General features: G+C 56.7%; 1 protein-coding gene across 1 annotated transcript in view; it reads left to right on the top strand.

Moving 5' to 3' along the window:
* The first annotated feature begins 904 nt into the window (after positions 1–904).
* The window catches only part of LOC146751508 (uncharacterized), a 35,888-nt gene continuing 11,967 nt past the window's right edge, over positions 905–24,825 (top strand). The window contains exons 1-2 of the mRNA XM_085534384.1: positions 905–1,003; positions 4,712–24,278. Coding sequence (XP_085390510.1) covers positions 905–1,003; positions 4,712–24,278 — 19,666 coding nt within the window. The remainder of the gene's footprint in view (positions 1,004–4,711; positions 24,279–24,825) is intronic.

The following is a 24,825-nucleotide window of genomic DNA, read 5'->3' as shown; positions in this document are numbered from 1 at the left end:
GTCTCCCCATATCCCCATTGTCCCCTATTGCCCCCCCCATGTCCCCCATTGTCCCTCCCATTGTCCCTCCATTGTCCCCCCCATGTCCCCCATTGTCCCCTCCCATTGTCCCTCCCACTGCCCCCCCCTCATTGTTCCCTCCCATTGTCCCCATTGTCTCCTCCCATTGTCCCCCCCCCCCGCCCCCCCCGTGTCACCTCCACGTGCAGCCAACGCCTGTTTGCCCATTGGCTGCCCCTCCCCCCCCCTCCAAATGGGTGTCCCCCCCCCACCCATGGGTGCCCCCCCCCTTAAACCTCCCCATTGGGTGCCCCTTTTTACCCCCCCCATTGGGTGCCCCCCCCCCCATTGGGTGTCTCACCCCCCCCCCCTTGGGTGTCCCTTCACCCCCCCTCCTATTGAGACCCCCCCCCAATTGGGTGCTTTCCCTGTCCCCCCCCCTTCAGCCCCCCCCCCACCCATTGGGTGCCCCCCCCCCCACATTGGGTGCCCTCCCCTTCAACCCCCCCCCCTATAGTGTGTCTACCCCTCCCCTCCCCCCCATTGGGTGTCCCACCCCCCATTGGGTGTCCCACCCCCCATATCCCCCCCCATTGGGTGCCCCCCCCAGCCTCCCCCCATGGGAGCCCTCCCATTCCCTCCCCCCCCCTCCTTGGGTGCCCCCCCCATAGGGTGCCCCTCCCCTTCCCCCCCCTTAGGTGCCCTCCCTGCCCCCCCCCCCGTGTGTCCCTCCCCCCCCCCATAGTGTGTCCCTCCCCTGCCCCCCATTGGGTGCCCCCCCCAGCCCCTCCCCATTGGATGCCCCTCCCCTCCCCCCCCCTTAGGTGCCCTCCCTTCCCCCCCCCCCCATTGGATGCCCCTCCCCTCCCCCCCCCCATAGGGTTCAGTCCGTGTGTCCCCACCCATGGGTGCTGTCCGTGTGTCTGTGTGTCCGTGTGTCCGCACCCATCGTGTGTCACCTGTTTGTGGTGGCAACCAGACACAGCCAACACGTCACCTGCAGGTATAGGGCCCTGTGCATCCCATAATGAGCCCTATACATACCATATAGATCCCATAATGAGCCCTATACATCCTTATACATCCCATAATGAGCCCTATACACCCCTATACATCCCATAATGAGCCCTATATATACCATATACATCCCATAATGAGCCCTATACATCCTTATACATCCCATAATGAGCCCTATATATACCATTATAACCCCTATACATCCCATAATGAGCCCTATACATCCCTATACATCCCATAATGAGCCCTATACATACCATATACATCACATAATGAGCCCTATACATCCTTATACATCCCATAATGAGCCCTATACATCACATTATAACCCCTATACATCCCATAATGAGCCCTATACATCACATTAGAACCCATATACATCCCATAATGAGCCCTATACATCCCATAATGGCCCCTATACATCCCATTATAACCCCATATCTATCCTATAATGACCCCTATACATCCCATAATGATCCCTATACATCACATATACATCCCATAATGACCCATATACATCCCATAATGGCCCCATATCTGTCCCATTATCCCCATTACACCCCATTATCCTCCATAGCCCCCATATACCCCCATTACCCCCATTATCCCCCATAGCCCCCATTGATCCTATAGCCCCCATTAGCCCCATATACCCCATATCCCCCATTACACCCCATATCCCCCATTACCCCCCATTACCCCCATAGCCCCTATATACCCCATATCCCCCATTGACCCCATTGACCCCATATCCCCCATTACACCCCATATCCCCCATTACACCCCATATCCCCCATTGACCCCATATCCCCCATTACCCCCCATTACCCCCATAGCCCCTATATCCCCCATTGACCCCATATCCCCCATTACACCCCATATCCCCCATTGACCCCATATCCCCCATATCCCCCATTACACCCCATATCCCCCATTGACCCCATATCCCCCATATACCCCATATCCCCCATTGACCCCATATCCCCCATATACCCCATATCCCCCATTGACCCCATGTACCCCATATCCCCCATTACACCCCATTACTATCCCCACCCACCCCATAACTGTCCCCACCCCCCCCATTGTCGTCACCCCATGTGTCACGCAGGGCGCATCCCGACCGGCCCCATATTGGGGTCAAAGTCCCCCCCCCCCGACCTCATATAGGGCCGCCGTCACCCCATATGGGGACACACAGATCCAAAGGGCACACGCTGCGCCCCATGGGGACGGGGGGGGCACTGCTGGGGTGGCTGCTGGCAGGTAGGGTCTTATGGGGGCTTATGGGGGGCTTATGGGGTCGTTATGGGGGTAATGGGGTCCTTATGGGGTCCTTATGGGGTCCTTATGGGGTCATTATGGGGTATTATGGGGGGTAATGGGGGTCCTTATGGGGCATTATGGGGGGCACTGCTGGGGTGGCTGCTGGCAGGTAGGGCCTTATGGGGGCTTATGGGGGGCTTATGGGGTTGTTATGGGGGTAATGGGGTCCTTATGGGGTCCTTATGGGGGGTAATGGGGTCCTTATGGGGCATTATGGGGTTGTTATGGCGGTAATGGGGTCCTTATGGGGTCCTTATGGGGGTAATGGGGTCCTTATGGGGGTAATGGGGTCCTTATGGGGTCCTTATGGGGTCCTTATGGGGGGTAATGGGGTCCTTATGGGGGTAATGGGGGTCCTTATGGGGTTAATGGGGTCCTTATGGGGGTAATGGGGTCCTTATGGGGTCCTTATGGGGTCGTTATGGAGTTGTTATGGGGTATTATGGGGGGTAATGGGGGTCCTTATGGGGGTAATGGGGTCCTTATGGGGTCCTTATGGGGGGTAATGGGGTCCTTATGGGGGTAATGGGGGTCCTTATGGGGTTAATGGGGTCCTTATGGGGGTAATGGGGTCCTTATGGGGTCCTTATGGGGTCGTTATGGAGTTGTTATGGGGTATTATGGGGGGTAATGGGGGTCCTTATGGGGGTAATGTGGGGCTCTGCTGGGGTGGCTGCTGGCAGGTAGGGGTCTATGGGGGGTTATGGGGTCGTTATGGGGGTAATGGGGTCCTTATGGGGGGGTTATGGGGGTAATGGGGTCCTTATGGGGTCCTTATGGGGGTAATGGGGTCCTTATGGGGCATTATGGGGTTGTTATGGGGGTATTTGGGGTAATTGGGGTCGCTGCTGGGGTGACTGCTGGCAGGTAGGGGCCTATGGGGGGGTTATGGGGGGGTTATGGGGGTAATGGGGTCGTTATGGGGGGGTTATGGGGTCGTTATGGGGTCCTTGTGGGGGTTATGGGGTCCTTATGGAGTCCTTATGGGGTCGTTATGGTGGTAATGGGGGTTAATGGGGAGTAATGGGGGGTAGTGGGGTCCTTATGGGGGTAATGGGGTCTTTATGGGGGTAGTGGGGATCTTATGGGGGTAATGAGGGCATTATGGGGTCATTATGGGGGCTATGGGGTCCTTGTGGGGTCGTTATGGGGGTAATGGGGTCCTTATGGGGTTATTATAGGGGGTAATGGGGTCATTATGGGGTATTATGGGGGGTAATGGGGGTAATAGGGTGGCTGCTGGCAGGTAGGGCCTTATGGGGGTCTTATGGGGGGGTTATGGGGTCCTTATGGGGTCCTAATGGGGTCGTTATGGGGGTAATGGGGTTGTTATGGGGGGTAATGGGGACATTATGGGAAGAAATGGGGAAAAATAGGGAGAAAAGGGGAGAAAAGGGGGAAATGGGGGAAAAATTGGGGGAAAATGGGAAAAAATGGGGGGAAATGGGGAAAATGGAGGAAAATGGGGAGAAAATGGGGGAAAATTGGGGGAAATAGGGGGAAAATGGGGAGAAATGGGGGAAAAATTGGGAAAAAATGAGGAAAAACTGGGAAAAATTAGGGAAAATGGGGAAAAATGGGAGGAAAATTAGGGGAAAATGGGAAAAATTGGGAGAACTGGGGGGGAAATGGGGGAAATAATGGGGGAAAATAGGGGAAAATGGGGGAAATGTGAGGAAAATAGGGAGGAAATGGAGGAAAAATAGGGAAAATGAGAGAAAATGAAGGGAAAAATGGGGAGAAATTGGGCAAATTTGGTAGAAAATGGGGAAAAATGGGGACAAATGGCCCCAAATAGCACAAAATGGGAACAAATGGGGACAAAAGGGAACATATGGCCCCAAGTGGCCCTAAATGGGGACAAATGACCCCAAATGGCCCCATGTGGCCACAAAATGGCCAAAAAATGGCTAAAAAATGGCCAAAAAATGGGAACAAATGGGCACAAACGGGGCCAATATGGACAAATGGCCCCAAATGGCCCCAAATAGGCCCAAATAGCCAAAAATAATGGGGACAAATGGGGACAAATGAATTACCCCAAGTGGCCCCAGATGGCCCCAAATGGGGACAAATGGCCCCAAATGAGGAGAAATGGGGACAAATGACCCTAAGTGGCCCCAAATAGCCCCAAATAGCCCCAAATGGGGACAAATGGGGACAAAAGGGGACAAATGGCCCCAAATAGCCCCAAATGGCCCCAAATAGTCCCAAATAGCACCAAATGGCCCCAAATAGCCCCAAATAGCCCCAAATGGGGACAAATGGGGACAAAAGGGGACAAATGGCCCCAAATAGCCCCAAATAGCCCCAAATGGCCCCAAATGGGGACAAATGGGGACAAAAGGGGACAAATGGCCCCAAATAGCCCCAAATAGTCCCAAATAGCCCCAAATGGCCCCAAATAGCCCCAAATGGGGACAAGCTGACGTGTGTTTCTCTTGCAGCCACCGCAGTGACAGTGACCGTACAGACAACTGCCAGTGTCACCCCCACCATCAACGTCACCCCAACCAACGTCAACACCAATAGTGACAACCCCACTGATGTCACCTCCATCAGTGTCACCCCCAGTAGTGTCACCTCCAATAGTGTCACCCCCAATAGTGACAACCCCAATGGTGTCACCTCCATTGATGTCAACCCCAATAGTGACACCCCCATTGGTGTCACCCCCAACAGTGTCACCTCCAATAGTGACACCCCCACACGGACCTCAGGGGGGGCCTCCATTGGTTCCCCCAGCACTTTATGGACCTCTATGGACGGTACCGGCACCGAGGGGACAATGACAACGACCAACCATGGCACCTCCAATGGGGGCACCTCCAATGGGGGCACCACCTCTACTGTCACCTCCATTGATGTCACCTCATCTACTGTCACCTCATCTACTGTCACCTCCAATGGTGGCACCACCATCGATGTCACCTCGTCTGCTGTCACCCCAACTGAAGCCACCACCATGGATGTCACCTCCACTCCTACCTCATCAATGTCCTCTACAACCTCTGCTACAACCAAAGGCACCACAGCCGTCACCTCCACTGCTGTCACCTCCACTGGAACCACCCCCACGGTTGTCACCTCATCCGCTGTCACCACCACTGCCATCAGCTCTTCTACTGTGACCCCCACTGGATCCACCCCCACCAACGTCCCCTCCTCTACTGCCACCACCATCAGTGTCACCTCCCCTTCTGCTGCATCCACTGCTGTCACCCCCACCACTGTCACCCCAACTGAAGTCACCACCATTGATGTCACCTCATCTGCTGTCACCTCCACTCCAACCTCATCAATGTCCTCTACAGTCTCTGCTACAACCAAAGGAGCCTCCACTGCTGTCCCCTCCTCTACTGTCACCTCCTCTGGAACCACCTCCACTGCTTTCATGTCATCTACTGTCACCTCCTCTACTGTCCCCTCCACTCCTCCTACTTCAGCAGTGTCTCCTACAGCCTCTGCTACAACCAAAGGAGCCTCCACTGCTGTCACCTCCTCTACTGTCACCCCCACAACTGCCACCCCAACAGAAGTCAGCACCACAGCTGTCACCTCCTCCAATGTCAGCCCCACTTCTGTCACCCCCACAGCTGTCACCTCTTCTACCATCTCTTCCACTGCTCTCATCCCCACCTCTGTCACCCCCACTGCCACCACCTCCTCTACTGTCACCTCCACTGGAACCACCCCCACCAATGTCCCCTCCTCTACTGCCACCACCACCATCGATGTCACCTCCCCTTCTGCTGCCTCCACTGCTGTCACCCCCACCACTGTCACCCCAACTGAAGTCACCACCATTGATGTCACCTCATCTGCTCTCACCTCCACTCCAACCTCATCAGTGTCCCCTACAGTCTCTGCTACAACTGAAGCTGCCTCCACCACTATCACCTCCTCTACTGTCACCCCCACAGCTGTCACCTCTACTGCCATCTCTTCCACTGCTGTCAGCTCCAGTTCTGTCACCCCCACTGCTGTCATGTCATCTACTCTCACCTCCTCAGATGTCCCCTCCACTCCAACCTCATCAATGTCCTCTACAGCCTCTGCTACAACCGAAGGAGCCTCCACTGCTGTCACCTCCCCTGGAACCACCCCTACCAATGTCCCATCCATTACTGTCCCCTCCTCTACTGTCACCCCAACAGATGTCACCTCATCTGCTACCACCCTCTCCACTGTCACCTCCTCTGGACCCACCCCCACTGCTGGCCCCTCCACATCTGTCACCACCATCGATGTCACCTCCCCTTCTGCTGCCTCCACTGCTGTCACCTCAGATGTCACCTCCACTGCCATCTCTTCCACTGCTGTCACCCCAACAAGTGTCACCCCCACTGCTGTCCCCTCCACTCCAACCTCATCAGTGTCCACTACAGTCTCTGCTACAACCGGAGCCTCCACTGCCGTCACCTCCTCTACTGTCACCCCAACTGCTGTCACCTCCTCTGGAGCCACCCCCACTTCAGTCACCCCCACTAACGTCCCCTCCTCTACAGCCACCACCATCAGTGTCACCTCCCCTTCTGCTGCCTCCACAGCTTCCAGCTCCACTGCTGTCACCCCCACCACTGTCACCCCAACTGAAGTCACCACCATTGATGTCACCTCATCTGCTGTCACCTCCACTCCAACCTCATCAATGTCCCCTACAGTCTCTGCTACAACCGAAGGAGACTCCACTTCTGTCACCTCCTCTATTGTTACCTCCTCTATTGTCACTCCCACTGGAACCACCCCCACCAACGTCCCCTCCTCTACTGCCACCACCATCAGTGTCACCTCCCCTTCTGCTGCATCCACTGCTGTCACCCCCACCACTGTCACCCCAACTGAAGTCACCACCATCGATGTCACCTCATCTGCTGTTCCCTCCACTCCAACCTCATCAATGTCCCCTACAACCTCTGCTACAACTAAAGGAGCCTCCACTGCTGTCACCTCAGATGTCACCTCCACTTCCATCTCTTCCACTGCTGTCACCCCAACAAGTGTCACCCCCACTGCTGTCCCCTCCACTCCAACCTCATCAGTGTCCACTACAGCCTCTGCTACAACCGGAGCCTCCACTGCTGTCACCTCCTCTACTGTCACCCCAACTGCTGTCACCTCCTCTGGAGCCACCCCTACTTCAGTCACCCCCACCTCTGTCACCCCCACTGCCACCCCCTCCTCTACTGTCACCTCCACTGGATCCACGCCCTCTGATGTCTCATCCACTGCCATCACCACCATTGATGTCACCTCATCTGCTGTCCCCTCCACTCCAACCTCATCAATGTCCTCTACAGTCTCTGCTACAACTGAAGGAACCTCCACTGCTGTCATCTCCTCTACTGTCACCCCCACTGGAACCACCCCCACCAGTGTCCCCTCTTCTACTGCCATCACCACCATCGATGTCACCTCCCATTCTGCTGCTTCCACTGCTGTCACCTCCTCTACTGTCACCCCCACCTCTGTCACCCCCACTGCCACCCCCTCCTCTACTGTCACCCCCACTGGAACTACACCCACCAATGTCCCCTCCTCTATGGCCACCACCATCGATGTCACCTCCCCTTCTGCTGCCTCCACAGCTTCCAGCTCCACTGCTGTCACCCCCACCACTGTCACCCCAACTGAAGTCACCACCATTGATGTCACCTCATCTGCTGTCACCTCCACTCCAACCTCATCAGTGTCCCCTACAGTCTCTGCTACAACCGGAGCCTCCACTGCCGTCACCTCCTCTACTGTCACCCCAACTGCTGTCACCTCCTCTGGAGCCACCCCCACTTCAGTCACCCCCACCAATGTCCCCTCCACATCTGCCACTACCATCGATGTCACCTCCCCTTCTGCTGCATCCACTGCTGTCACCTCCTCTACTGTCCCCTCCACTCCAACCTCATCAATGTCCTCTACAGTCTCTGCTACAACCGAAGGAACCTCCACTGCTGTCACCTCCTCCACTGTCACCCCCACTGGAACCACCCGCACTGCTGTCTCCTCCACATCTGCCACCACCATCGATGTCACCTCACCTTCTGTCACCCCCACTCCTGTCACCTCCACTTCTCCTACTTCAGGAGTGTCTCCTACAGCCTCTGTTACAACTGAAGGAACCTCCACTTCAGTCCCCTCCACTCCAACCTCATCAATGTCCTCTACAGTCTCTGCTACAACCAAAGGAGCCTCCACTGCTGTCACCTCCTCCACTGTGACCCCCACTGGAACTACACCCACCAATGTTCCCTCCTCTATGGCCACCACCATCGATGTCAGCTCCCCTTCTGCTGCATCCACTGCTGTCACCCCCACCACTGTCACCCCAACTGAAGTCACGACCTCAGACGTCACCCCCACATCTGTCCCCTCCACTCCAACCTCATCAATGTCCCCTACAGTCTCTGCTACAACTGAAGGAGCCTCCACTGCTGTCACCTCCTCTATTGTCACCTCCTCTACTGTCACCCCCACTGGAACCACCCGCACTGCTGTCACCTCTCCTGATGTCACCCCCACCACTGCTGTCACAACTGAAGTCACCACCTCACATGTCACCTCCACTGCCATCTCTTCCACCTCTGTCACCTCCTCCACTGTCCCCTCCTCTACTGTCACCACCATCGATGTCAGCTCCCCTTCTGCTGCCTCCTCTGCTGTCACCTCCTCTACTGTCACCCCCACTTCAGTCCCCTCCACTCCAACCTCATCAATGTCCTCTACAGTCTCTGCTACAACCAAAGGAACCTCCTCTGCTGTCACCTCCTCTACTGTCACCCCCACTGGAACCACCCCCACTGCTGTCCACTCTTCTACTGCCACCACCATCGATGTCTCCTCCACTTCTGCTGCCTCCACTGCTGTCAGCTCCTCTAGTGTCACCCCCACCACTGTCACTTCAACTGAAGTCACCACCATTGATGTCACCTCATCTGCTCTCACCTCCACTCCAACCTCATCAATGTCCTCTGCATCCTCTGCTACAACTTATGCAGCCTCCACTGCTGTCAGCTTCAGTTCTGTCAGCCCCACAACTGTCACCTCTTCTGACATCTCTTCCACTGCTGTCACCTCCTCTGGAACCACCCCCACTGCTGTCACCTCCTCTGCTGTCACCCCCACATCTGTCACCACCATCGATGTCACCTCCCCTTCTGCTCCCTCCACTTCTGTCAGCTCCTCTGGTGGCACAACCTCAGATGTCACCTCCACTGCTGTCACTTCCACTGGTACCACCCCCACCAATGTCCCCTCCATTCCTCCAACCTCATCAATGTCCCCTACATCCTCTGCTACAACTGAAGGTGCGTCCACTTCTGTCCCCTCCTCTACTGTCACCTCCTCAGATGTCACCTCCACTGCTGTGACCCCCCCTGGAACAACCCCAACAGGTGTCACCTCCACTTCTGCTGCATCCTCTACTGCCACCACCATCGATGTCCCCTCCACTCCAACCTCATCAATGTCCTCTACAGTCTCTGTGACAACCAAAGGTGCCTCCACTTCTGTCCCCTCCTCTACTGTCACCCCCACTGGATCCACCCCCACCAATGTCCCCTCCTCTACTGCCACCACCATCGATGTCACCTCCCATTCTGCTGCATCCACTGCTGTCACCCCCACCACTGTCACCCCAACTGAAGCCACCACCATCGATGTCACCTCATCTGCTGTCACCTCCACTCCAACCTCATCAATGTCCTCCACAGTCTCTGCTACAACTGAAGGAGCCTCCACTGCTGTCACCTCCACTGGAGCCACCCCCACCAATGTCCCCTCCTCTATGGCCACCACGATTGATGTCACCTCCCCTTCTTCTGCATCCACTGCCGTCACCCCCACCACAGTCACCCCCACTGGAACCACCCCCATTGCTGTCACCTCCACTGCCATCTCTTCCACTGCTGTCGGCTCTACCTCTGTCACCCCCACTGCTGTCATGTCATCTACTGTCACCTCCTCAGATGTCACTTCCACTCCAACCTCATCAATGTCCTCTACAGTCTCTGCTACAACCGAAGGAGCCTCCACTTCTGTCACCTCCTCTACTGTCACCACCATTGATGTCACCTCCCCTTCTGTCACCCCCACAGCTGTCACCTCTTCTGCCATCTCTTCCACTGCTCCCCACTCCACTCCCACATCACCATTGTCCCCTACAGCCTCTGCTACAACCGAAGGAGCCTCCACTGCTGTCCCCTCCTCTACTGTCACCCCCACTGGAACCACCCCCACATCTGTCCCCTCCTCTACTGCCACCACCATCGATGTCTCCTCCACTTCTCCTGCATCCACTGCTGTCAGCTCCACTACTGTCACCTTCTCTACTGTCACCTCTCCTGATGTCACCCCCACAACTGTCACCCCCACTGCTGTCAGCTCCGCTCCAACCTCAGCATTGTCTTCTACAACCTCTGCTACAACTGAAGCTGCCTCCACTGTTGTCACCCCAACCACTGCCACCACAACTGAAGTCACCCCCACATCTGTCCCCTCCACTCCAACCTCATCAATGTCCCCTACAGTCTCTGCTACAACTGAAGGAGCCTCCACTGCTGTCACCTCCTCTACTGTCACCCCCACTGGAACTACACCCACCAATGTCCCCTCCTCTATGGCCACCACCATCAGTGTCACCTCCCCTTCTGTCACCCCAACTGCTGTCACCTCCTCTGGAGCCACCCCCACTTCAGTCACCCCCACAGCTGTCACCTCTACTGCCATCTCTTCCACTGCTCCCCACTCCACTCCCACCTCATCAATGTCCTCTACAGTCTCTCCTACAACCGAAGGAGCCTCCACTGCTGTCAGCTCCTCTACTGTCACCTCCTCCATTGTCACCTCCTCTACTGTCACCTCCACTGGAACCACCCCCACCAATGTCCCCTCCTCTATGGCCACCACCATTGATGTCACCTCCTCTACTGTCATCCCCACTTCAGTCCCCTCCACTCCAACCTCTTCAATGTCCTCTACAGTCTCTGCTACAACCAAAGGAACCTCCACTGCTGTCACCTCTACTGTCACCCCCACTGGAACCACCCTCACTGCTGTCCCCTCCTCTACTACCACCACCATCGATGTCTCCTCCACTTCTGCTGCATCCACTGCGATCAGCTCCACTACTGTCACCTTCTCTACTGTCACCTCTCCTGATGTCACCCCCACAACTGTCACCCCCACTGCTGTCAGCTCCACTCCAACCTCATCAATGTCCTCTACAACCTCTGCTATAACTGAAGGAGCCTCCACTGCTGTCACCTCGTCTGGAACCACCCCCACAGCTGCCACCTCATCTGCTGCCACCACCACTGCCATCACCTCCATTGATGTCACCTCCACTGCTGTCACCCCAACAGAAGTGACCACCTCGGATGTCACCTCCTCTACTGTCACCCCCACTGGAACCACCCCCACCAATGTCCCCTCCTCTACTGTCACCACCATCGATGTCACCTCCCCTTCTGCTGCCTCCACTGCTGTCACCCCCACCACTGTCACCCCAACTGAAGTCACCACCATCGATGTCACCTCCACTGCTCTCACCTCCACTCCAACCTCATCAATGTCCTCTACAGTCTCTGCTACAACCGAAGGAGCCTCCACTGCTGTCACCTCCTCTACTGTCACCCCAACTGCTGTCACCTCTTCTGCCACCACCTCCTCTACTGTCACCCCCACTGGAACTACACCCACCAATGTCCCCTCCTCTATGGCCACCACCATCAGTGTCACCTCCCCTTCTGCTGCCTCCACTGCTGTCAGCTCCACTGCCGTCACCTCCTCTACTGTCACCCCAACTGCTGTCACCTCCTCTGGAGCCACCCCCACTTCAGTCACCCCCACTGCTGTCACCTCCCCTTCAGTCACCCCCACAGCTGTCACCTCTACTGCCATCTCTTCCACTGCTCCCCACTCCACTCCCACCTCATCAATGTCCTCTACAGTCTCTCCTACAACCGAAGGAGCCTCCACTGCTGTCACCTCCTCTACTGTCACCTCCACTGGATCCATGCCCTCTGATGTCTCATCCACTGCCATCACCACTCCAACCTCATCAATGTCCTCTACAGCCTCTGCTACAACCAAAGGAGCCTCCACTGCTGTCACCTCCTCTGGAACCACCCCCACTGCTGTCATGTCATCTACTGTCACCTCCACTCCAACCTCATCAATGTCCTCTACATCCTCTGCTACAACCGAAGCAGCCTCCACTGCTGTCACCTCCTCTACTGTCACCCCCACTGCAACTACACCCATTGATGCCACCTCCACTGCTGTCCCCACCATCGATGTCACCTCCCCTTCTGCTGCCTCCTCTACTGTACCCCCCACATCTGTCCCCTCTGCTGCCATCTCTTCCACTGCTGTCACCCCCACTTCTGCTGCATCCACAGCTTTCAGCTCCACTGTTGTCACCTCTCCTGCTGTCACCCCCACCACTGCTACAACTGAACATACCACCTCAGCTGTCCCCTCTGCTACTGTGACCCCCACTGGAACCACCCCCACCAATGTCCCCTCCTCTACTGTCACCACCATCGATGTCACCTCCCCTTCTGCTGCATCCACTGCTGTCACCCCCACCACTATCACCCCAACTGAAGTTACTACCTCAGATGTCCCCTCAACTGCTGTCACCCCCACTGGAACCACCCCCACATCTGTCCCCTCTACTCCAACCACATCAATGTCCCCTACAACCTCTGCTACAACTGAAGGAACCTCCACTTCTGTCACCTCCTCTACTGTCACCCCCACTGGAACCACCCGCACTGCTGTCACCTCTCCTGATGTCACCCCCACCACTGCCACCACAACTGAAGTCACCACCTCAGATGTCACCTCCACTGCCATCTCTTCCACCTCTGTCACCTCCTCCACTGTCCCCTCCTCTACTGTCACCACCATCGATGTCAGCTCCCCTTCTGCTGCCTCCTCTGCTGTCACCCCCTCATCTGTCACCCCCACTTCAGTCCCCTCCACTCCAACCTCATCAGTGTCCACTACAGCCTCCGCTACAACTGATGGAACCTCCACTGCTGTCACCTCCACTGGAACTACACCCACCAGTGTCCCCTCCTCTACTGCCACCACCATCGATGTCAGCTCCCCTTCTGCTGCCTCCACTGCTGTCCCCTCCTCCACTGTCACCCCCACTTCTGTCACCCCCACATCTGTCACCTCTGCTGCCATCTCTTCCACTGCTCCCCACTCCACATCTGTCCCCACCATCGATGTCACCCCCAGTTCTGCTGCATCCACAGCTTTCACCTCCACTGCCGTCAGCTCCTCTACTGTCACCTCTCCTGCTGTCACCCCCACAACTGCCACCCCAACAGAAGTCAGCACCACAGCTGTCACCTCCTCTACTGTCAGCCCCACTGCTGTCACCCCCACAGCTGTCCCCTCTACTGCCATCTCTTCCACTTCTGTCACCCCCACTGCTGTCACCTCCATGAGTGGCACCACCACAGAAGTCACCTCATCTGCTGTCACCCCAACTGAAGTCACCACCTCAGATGTCACCACCACTGATGTCAGCTCCAATTCTGTCACCACCGTGGATGTCACCTCCACTTCTGCTGCCTCAACTGCTGTCAGCTCCACTACTGTCCCCCCCACAACAGTCACCCCAACTGCTGTCACCTCCACTGGAGCCACCCCAACTGCTGTCACCTCATCTGCTGTCACCTCTCCTGATGTCACCCCCACAACAGCCACCTCAACTGAAGTCACCTCCTCCGTATCCACCCCAACTGATGTCACCTCCACTGCTGTCACCTCAGCTGTTGAAACCACCTCTGCTGTCACCTCTTCAGGTGTCACCTCCACGTCTGTCACTCCCACTGGTGTCACCTTCACAGCTGAAAGCTCCACTGCTGTCACCTCTATGGGAGTCACCTCCACTGCTGTCACCTCTCCTGATGTCAGCCCCACTGCTGTCACCTCAACTGAAGTCACTTCATCTGCTGTCACCTCTATGGGTATCACATCCTCTGCTGTCACCCCAACAAGTGTCACCTCCACTGGAGCCACCTCCACAGCTGTCACCTCTTCTGCTGTCACCCCAACTGAAGTCACCTCAACTGCTGCCCCCTCTCCTGGTATCACCACCACTCCTGTCCCTTCCAGTGGTGTCACCCCTACAGCTGTCACCACTACAGCTGCCATAACCACCTCTGCTGTCAGCTCCTCTGGATCTACCCCCACTGCTGTCACCTCTTCAGGTGTCACCTCCACTGTCACCACCTCCACTGTCACCTCCACTGGATCCACCCCAACTGGTGTCACCTCCACTGCTGTCACCTCAGCTGTTGAAACCACCTCTGCTGTCACCTCTTCAGGTGTCACCTCCACGTCTGTCACTCCCACTGGTGTCACCTCCACAGCTGAAAGCTCCACTGCTGTCACCTCTATGGGAGCCACCAGCACCGATGTCACCACAACCGCTGTCACCCCCACTGCTGTCACCTCTCCTGATGTCACCCCAACTACCACCCTTACAGATGTCACCTCCACTGCTGTCACCCCCATAGATGTAACCACTTCAAGTGTCACCTCAACTTCTGCCACCCCAACTGCTGTCACCTCTACAGGTGTCTCCTCAACTGCTGTCACCGCCGCTGTCACCTCAACTACTGTCTCTTCTACTGCTGTCACACCCACAGATGTCACCTCCACTGCTGTCACCTCCTCTACTGTCACCCCCACTGGAACTACACCCATTGATGCCACCTCCACTGCTGTCCCCACCATCGATGTCACCTCCCCTTCTGCTACCTCCTCTTCTTTCACCCCCACAACTGTCACCTCAACTGAAGTCACCTCCACTTCTGTCACCTCTACGGGCATCACATCCTCTGCTGTCACCCCAACAACTGTCACACCAACAACTGTCACCTCCACTGGAGCCACCTCCACAGATGTCACCTCTTCTGCTGTCACCTCCACTGCTGTCACCTCCTCTGCTGTCACCTCTCCTGATGTCACCCCCACAACAGCCACCTCAACTGAAGTCACCTCCTCCGTATCCACCCCAACTGCTGTCACCTCCACTGCTGTCACCTCAGCTGTTGAAACCACCTCTGCTGTCACCTCTTCAGGTGTCACCTCCACGTCTGTCACCTCCACAGCTGAAAGCTCCACTGCTGTCACCTCTATGGGAGTCACCAGCACCGATGTCACCACAACCGCTGTCACCCCCACTGCTGTCACCTCTCCTGATGTCACCCCAACTACCACCCTTACAGATGTCACCTCCACTGCTGTCACCCCCACAGATGTAACCACTTCAAGTGTCACCTCAACTTCTGCCACCCCAACTGCTGTCACCTCTACAGGTGTCTCCTCGACTGCTGTCACTGTCGCTGTCACCTCAACTACTGTCTCTTCTACTGCTGTCACACCCACAGATGTCACCTCCACTGCTGTCCCCTCTACAGGCATCACTTCCACTGCTGTCACCTCAACTGAAGTCACCTCCTCTGCTGTCACCTCCACTGGAGCCACCTCCACAGCTGTCACCTCTTCTGCTGTCACCCCAACTGATGGCAGCTCTACAGGCATCACCTACACTGATGTCACCCCAACTGAAGTCACCTCTATGGGCATCACTTCCACTGTTGTCACCCTTACAGATGTCACCCCGACTGATGTCACCTCTCCTGGTGTCACCACAGTTGCTGTCACCTCCACTGCTGTCAGCTCTGCAGATACCACCACTGCTGCTCTCACATCTTCTGTCACCCCAACAGATGTCACCTCTTCTGACATCTCCTCCACAAGTGTCTCCACGTCTGATGTCACCTCCACAATTACTACCCCAACAGGAGCTTCCTCTTCCACTGCTGTCACCCCCACAACAGCCATCCCAACTGAAGGCACCTCCACTGCTGTCACCCCCACAGATGTCACCTCATCTGCTGTCACCACTGCTGCCATCACCTCCTCCCCAGTCACCTCCACTGCTGTCACCCCCACTGCCACAACCACCTCCAGTGCTGTCACCTCCTCTGCTGTCACCTCTACTGATGTCACCACCACTGATGAAACCACCTCTGCCATCACCTCTACAGCTGTCACATCATCCGGTGTCACCTCTACTGCCATCACTCCCACCGATGCCACCTCCACTGCTGTCACCCCCACAGATGACACCTCATCTGGTGTCACCCCCACAGCCATCACCTCCACTGGTGTCACCTCCACTACAGCCTCCCCAACTGATGTCACCTCTCCAGCTGTCACCTCCACTGTCACCTCTCCAGATGTCACCCACACAACAGACACCCCAACTGAAGTCACCTCCGTTGCCGTCACCTCCACTGATGTCACCTCAACAGCTGTCACCTCCACTGCTGTCACCTCCACTGGAGCCACCCCTACCCGTGTCACCTCCACTGCTGTCACCCCCACTGTTGTCACCTCAACAGCTATCTCTGCTGATGTCACTCCAACAGCTGTCACCTCCACTCCTGTTATTCCCACAGATGTCACCTCCACTGGTGAAACCACCTCCACTGTCACCCCCACAGCTGTCACCTCTATTGGAGTCACCTCCACTGCTGTCACATCCACTGCTGTCACCTCGAGTGCCATCACTGCCGCAGATGTCACCTCTCCAGATGCCACCTCCACTGTTGTCACCCCCACAGATATCACCTCCACTGGTGTCACTTCTACTGCTGTCACCTCCACTGGAGCCACCCCCACAGATGTCACCTCCGCTGCTGTCACCTCTACAGGTGTCTCCTCAACTGCTGTCACCACCGCTGTCACCTCAACTGCTGCCTCTTCTACTGCTGTCACACCCACAGATGTCACCTCCACTGCTGTCCCCTCTACAGGCATCGCTTCCACTGTTGTCACCTCAACTGAAGTCACCTCCTCTGCTGTCACCTCCACTGGAGCCACCTCCACTGCTGTCAGCTCTTCTGCTGTCACCCCAACTGATGGCAGCTCTACAGGCATCACCTACACTGATGTCACCCCAACTGAAGTCACCTCTATGGGCATCACTTCCACTGCTGTCACCCTTACAGATGTCACCCCGACTGATGTCGCCTCTCCTGGTGTCACCACAGTTGCTGTCACCTCCACTACTGTCAGCTCTGCAGATACCACCACTGCTGCTCTCACATCTTCTGTCACCCCAACAGATGTCACCTCTTCTGACATCTCCTCCACGAGTGTCTCCACGTCTGATGTCACCTCCACTGCTGTCACCTCCACAATTACTACCCCAACAGGAGCTTCCTCTTCCACTGCTGTCACCCCCACAACAACCACCCCAACTGAAGGCACCTCCACTGCTGTCACCCCCACAGATGTCACCTCATCTGCTGTCACCACTGCTGCCATCACCTCCTCCCCAGTCACCTCCACTGCTGTCACCCCCACTGCCACAACCACCTCCATTGCTGTCACCTCCACTGCTGTCACCTCTACTGATGTCACCACCACTGATGAAACCACCTCCGCCATCACCTCTACAGCTGTCACATCATCCGGTGTCACCTCTACTGCCATCACTCCCACCGATGCCACCTCCACTGCTGTCACCCCCACAGATGACACCTCATCTGGGGTCACCCCCACAGCCATCACCTCCACTGGTGTCACCTCCACTACAGCCTCCCCAACTGATGTCACCTCTCCAGCTGTCACCTCCACTGTCACCTCTCCAGATGTCACCCACACAACAGACACCCCAACTGAAGTCACCTCCGGTGCCGTCACCTCCACTGATGTCACCTCAACAGCTGTCACCTCCACTGCTGTCACCTCCACTGGAGCCACCCCTACCCGTGTCACCTCCACTGTTGTCACCCCCACTGTTGTCACCTCAACAGCTATCTCTGCTGATGTCACTCCAACAGCTGTCACCTCCACTCCTGTTATTCCCACAGATGTCACCTCCACTGGTGAAACCACCTCCGCTGTCACCCCCACAGCTGTCACCTCTATTGGAGTCACCTCCACTGCTGTCACATCCACTGCTGTCACCTCGAGTGCCATCACTGCCGCAGATGTCACCTCTCCAGATGCCACCTCCACTGTTGTCACCCCCACAGATATCACCTCCACTGGTGTCACTTCTACTGCTGTCACCTCCACTGGAGCCACCCCCACAGATGTCACCTCCGCTGCTGTCACCTCTACAGGTGTCTCCTCGACTGCTGTCACCACCGCTGTCACCTCAACTACTGTCTCTTCTACTGCTGTCACACCCACAGATGTCACCTCCACTGCTGTCCCCTCTACAGGCATCACTTCCACTGCTGTCACCTCAACTGAAGTCACCTCCTCTGCTGTCACCTCCACTGGAGCCACCTCCACAGCTGTCACCTCTTCTGCTGTCACCCCAACTGATGGCAGCTCTACAGGCATCACCTACACTGATGTCACCCCAACTGAAGTCACCTCTATGGGCATCACTTCCACTGTTGTCACCCTTACAGATGTCACCCCAACTGATGTCACCTCCACCGCTGCCCCCTCTATTGGTATCACCACCACAGCTGTCACCCCCACTGCCATAACCACCTCTGCTGTCAGCCCCTCTGGATCTACACCCACAGCCGTCACCTCTTCACGTGTCACCTCTTCAGGTGTCACCTCCTCTGATGTCACCACTGCTGTCACTTCTTCTACTGTCACCTCAAGTGCCATCACTCCCACCGAAGCCACCTCCACAGCTGTCACCTCCTCTGCTGTCACCACCACTTCTGTCTCCTCCTCTGCTGTCACCCCAACAACTGCCACCCCAACTGGAGTCACCACCTCCGATGTCACCTCTACTGATGTCACTTCCACTGGTGCCACCACTTCTGCTGTCACCCCCACTGCTGTCACCACCATGGGTATCTCTGCCTCTGCTGTCACCTCCTCTGCCATCACTCCCACCGATGTCACCTCCACTGGCATCACCCCATCTGATTTCACCCCCACTGCTGTCACCACGTCTGCTGTCACTTCTACTGCTGTCACCTCCACTGGAGCCACCCCTACTGTTGTCACTCCTACAGATATCACCACAACTGCTGTCACCTCCACTGCTGTCACCTCTCCCAATGTCACCCCAACTGCCACCCCTACTGAAGTCACCTCCACTGCTGTCACCTCGTCTGGCATCACCTCAACTGATATCACCTCTTCAGGTGTCACCTCCACTGCTGTCATCCCCACAGATGCCACCTCCATTGGTGTCACCTCAACTTCTGCCACCTCCTCTGCTGTCACCACCGCTGCCATCACCTCCACTGATGTCACCCCCACCGTTGTCACCTCAACTTCTCCCTCCACAGCTGTCACCTCTCCTGATGTAACCCCCACCACTGCCTCCCCAACTGAAGTCACCAGCTCTGATGTCACCTCTACAGCTGTCACCCCAACAGATGTCACCTCCTCTGGTGCCACCACTTCTGCTGTCACCTCAAGTGCCATCACCGCCAATGATGTCACCTCCACTGCTGTCACCTCATCTGCTGCCACCACCAGCGCCATCACTACTGATGTCAACCCCACAGATGTCACCTCTTCTAGTATTGCCTCCACTGCTGCCACCTCCTCTGCTGTCACATCCACTGGAGCCACCCCAACTGATGTCACCTCAACTGCTGTCACCTCCACTGGCATCACCACAACTGCTGTCACCTCTACAGATGTCACCTCATCTGTTGTCGCCACCAGTGCCATCACCTCCACTGATGTCACCCCCACTGCCATACCCACCTCTAATGCCGTCACCTCTGCTGGTATCACTTCTACTGCTGTCACCTCTCCAGATGTCACCTCAACTGCTGTCACCACCACTGATGTCACCTCTCCAGGTGTCACCTCAACTTCTGTCACCCCCACTGGCATCACTTCCACTGCTGTCACCTCCACTGGAGCCACCCCTACTTATGTCACCTCCTCTGGTGTCACCCCCACTGCTGTCACTCCTACGGATGTCACCACCCCTGCTGTGACTTCTACTGCTGTCACCTCTCCTGATGTCACCCCAACTGCCACCCCAACAGCTGTCACCTCCACTGGATCCACCCCTACTGATGTCACCTCTACAGCTGTCACCTCATCTGTTGTCACCACCACTGCCATCACCTCCACCGATGTCACCTCAACTGCTGTCCCCTCTACATCCATCACCTCCACTGCTGTCACCCCCACTGTTGTCACCTCCACTGGGGCCACCACCACGGATGTCACCTCCTCTGCCATCACTCCCACAGATGCCACCTCGACTGTTGTTACCCCGACAGCTGTCACCTCTACAGATGTCACCTCCATTGGAGTCACTTCCAGTGCTGTAACCATGTCCACTGTCACCTCCTCTGCTGTCACCTCTCCTGATGTCACCCCAACTGCCACCCCAACCGAAGTCACCACCTCTGATATCACCTCCACTGGTGTAACCACCTCCACTTTCACCTCCACTGCTGTCACCCCCACAGATGTCACCTCTATGGATGTCACCTCATCTGTTGTCACCTCCACTGCTGTCACCTCCACTGCTGTCACCTCTCCTGATGTCACCCCAACTGCCACCCCAACCGAAGTCACCTCCTCTGCTGTCACCTCCACTGCAGCCACCCCTACTCGTGTCACTTCTACAGCTGTCACCTCCACAGGCATCACCTCAACTGATGTCACCTCTACAGAGGCTACGTCAATGGCTGCCACCTCCTCTGCTGTCACCTCCTCTGCTGTCACCTCAAGTGCCATCACCTCCACCGCTGTCACCTCCACTGGAGCCAACCCAACTGATGTCACCTCCACAGCTGTCACCCCCACGGCTGTCCCCTCCACTTCTGTAGCTTCTACTGTTGTCACCCCCACAGATATCAGCTCAACTGCCATCACCTCCACTGATGTCACCTCCCCTTCTGCTGCCTCCACAGCTGTCACCTCTCCTGCTGTCACCCCCACAACTGCCACCCCAACAGATGTCACCTCCACCTCTGTCACCTCTATTGATGTCACCTCCACTGCTACCACCCCCTCAGGAGTCACCTCCTCAGATGTCACCTCCACCTCTGTCTCCTCCACTGCTGTCACCTCCTCTGGTGTCACCTCAAGTGCCATGATGTCCACCACTGTCACCTCCACTGGAGCCACTGCTACTGATGTCACCTCTACAGCTGTCACCTCCTCTACTGTCACTCCCACTGATGCTACCTCCATTGGTGTCACCTCCACTGCTGTCACTCCCACAGATGTCACCTCCATTGGAGTCACCTCAACGTCTGCCATCCCAACTGCTGTCACCTCCACTGGAGCCACCCCTACTCATGTCACCTCTACAGCTGTCACCTCTTCTGATGTCACCCCCACCTCTGCCTCCCCAACTGAAGTCACCTCCACAGCTGTCACCTCTACTGCCATCACCTCCACTGTTGCCACCACTTCTGCCGTCACCTCAAGTGCCATCACTGCCCCAGATGTCACCTCCAGTGGTTCCAGCCCCACAGATGTCACCTCATCTGTGGTCACCTCAACTGACATTACTTCCACCTATGTCACTTCTAATGCTGTCACCCCCACAGCTGTCACCTCCACTGCTGACACTTCGAGTGGTGTCACCTCTCCTGCTGTCACCTCATCTGTTGTCACCACCGCTTCCATCACCTCCACTGATGTCACCTCTCCTGCTGTCACCTCCACAACAGCCACCCCAACAGATGTCACCACCTTAGATGTTACCTCCACCGCTGTCACCTCTCCTGATGTCACCCCAACTGAAGTCACCTCCTCTGCCGTCACCTCCACTGGTGCCACCACTTCTGCTGTCACCTCCTCTGCCGTCACCGCCCCTGCTGTCACCACCACCGATGTCACCTCTCCTGATGTCACCTCCACCAGCGTCACCACCTCCACTTTCACCTCCACTGCCATCACCCCCACTGCTGTCCCCTCCTCTGCTGTCACCACCATCGATGTCACCTCCCATTCTGCTTCCTCCACTGCTGTCACCTCCTCTAGTGCCACCCCAACTGAAGTCACCACCTCTGATGTCACCTCCACTGCTGTCCCCCCCACAGATGTCACCGCTTCAGGTGTCACCTCAACTTCTGCCACCCCAACTGAAGTCACTTCCACTGTCATCACTGCAACTGATGTCACCTCTACAGCTGTCACTCCTACATCTGTCACCCCCACTGGCATCACCTCCACTGCTGTCACCTCCACTGGAGCCACCCCTACTGCTGTCACCTCCTCTGGTGTCACCCCCACTGCTGTCACTCCTACGGATGTCACCACCCCTGCTGTGACTTCTACTGCTGTCACCTCTCCTGATGTCACCCCAACTGCCACCCCAACAGCTGTCACCTCCACTGGATCCACCCCTACTGATGTCACCTCTACAGCTGTCACCTCTTCTGCCATCACTCCCACTGACATCACCTCCACTGCTGTCACCTCCTCTGTTGTCACCTCAGCTCTCAGCACCACAGCTGTCACCTCCATTGGTCCCTCCACATCTGATGTCCCCCCTACAGATGTCACCTCCCCTTCTGCTGCCTCCACTGCTGTCACCCCCACAGATGTCACCTCTATGGATGTCACCTCATCTGCTGCCACCACCACTGCCATCACCTCCACCGATGTCACCTCCACCGATGTCACCTCCACTGCTGTCACCTCGACTGCTGTCACCTCGACTGCCATCACTGCCACAGATGTCACCTCCACTGCTGTCACTTCCACTGGTGTAACCACCTCCGACGTCACCTCCACTGGTGCCACCACTTCTGCTGTCACCTCCTCTGCCATCACCCCCTCAGATGTCACCTCTATGGATGTCACCACCACGGCTATGACTGCCACTGCTGTCACCTCCACTGGCATCACCCCAACTGATTTCACCCCCACTGCTGTCACCACCACTGATATCACCTCCCCTTCTGCTGCCTCCACTGCTGTCAGCTCAACCATTGTCACCTCCACTGCTGTCACCCCCACAACTGCCACCCCAACTTCTGTCACCTCCTCTACTGTCACCCCCACTGGAACTACACCCACCAATGTCCCCTCCTCTATGGCCACCACCATTGATGTCACCACCTCTACTGTCACCCCCACTTCAGTCCCCTCCACTCCAACCTCCACAATGTCCTCTACAGTCTCTGCTACAACCAAAGGAGCCTCCACTGCTGTCACCCCCACCTCTGTCACCCCCACTGCCTCCACCTCCTCTACTGTCACCCCCACTGGATCCACCCCCTCTGATGTCTCATCCACTGCCATCACCACCATCGATGTCACCTCCCATTCTGCTGCCTCCACAGCTGTCACCCCCACCACTGACACCCCAACTGAAGTCACCACCTCAGATGTCACCTCTTCTGCTCTCACCTCCACTCCAACCTCATCAATGTCCTCAGCCTCTGCTACAACTGAAAGAGCCTCCACTGCTGTCACCTCCTCTACTGTCACCTCCACTGGTGCCACCACTTCAGCTGTCACCTCCTCTGCCATCACCCCCACTGATGTCACCTCCACCGGCGTCACCACCTCCACTGTCACCTCCACTGCTGTCACCTCAACCGCTGCCAGTCCCACTGCTGTCACCCCCACTGGGGCCACCACCTCCACTGCAGCCACCCCTACAGCTGTCACCCCCCCTGATGTCACCTCCACCGGCGTCACCACCTCCACTGTCATCCCTACAGCTGTCACCTCCACTGGTGTCACCTCCACGTCTGTCACCTCCACTAGAGCCACCTCTACAGCTTCCACCTCCACATCTGTCACCTCCACTCGTGTCACCTCTACAGCTTCCACCTCCACGTCTGTCACCTCCACTCGTGCCCCCCCCACCAACACCACCTCCCCCAACGCCACCTCCTCTGCTGTCACCCCCCCACGCTCAACCTCCGCTCCTCCAAGGACCACCACGGCGACCACCACCCACGTCGTCACCACCCCTTCAGGTAACAGCCACCCCAATGTCACCCCCATCCCAATGTCACCCCCACCCCAGTGTCACCCCCACCCCAATGTCACCCCCACCTCAATGTCACCCCCACCTCAATGTCACCCCCACCCTATTGTCACCCCCTTTCCATTGTCACCCCCACCCTGATGCCATCAGCACCCCAATGTCTCCCCTACCCCATTGTCACCCCAATGTCACCCCCTCCCCATCATCACCCCAACCCTGATGCCACCACCACCCCATGACCACCCCCACCCCAATGTCACCCCCACCCCATTGTCACCCCCTTTCTATCCTCCTCTCCAATCCATTTCCACCCCTCCCCCCCCATTTCCACCCCCCCCCCATCCTCACGTCCATCACGTTGTCACCTTTGTTTTATTGTCACCTCCACCCCACTGCCACCACCACGTCACTGTCACCTCCACCCTATAGCCGCCTCCACCCTATGGCTGCCTCTGCCCTATGGCCGCCTCCACCCTTATGGCCACCTCCGCCCCACTGTCACGTTGTAACCTCACACCCCACTGTCACGTTCCACC

Source organism: Coturnix japonica, unplaced genomic scaffold, assembly GCF_054131305.1.
Source record: "Coturnix japonica strain WE unplaced genomic scaffold, WE-NBRP24 Scf082, whole genome shotgun sequence".
In the NCBI taxonomy this organism is placed as follows: Eukaryota; Metazoa; Chordata; class Aves; order Galliformes; family Phasianidae; genus Coturnix; species Coturnix japonica.
This window is presented reverse-complemented; position numbering and strand designations above follow the sequence as displayed.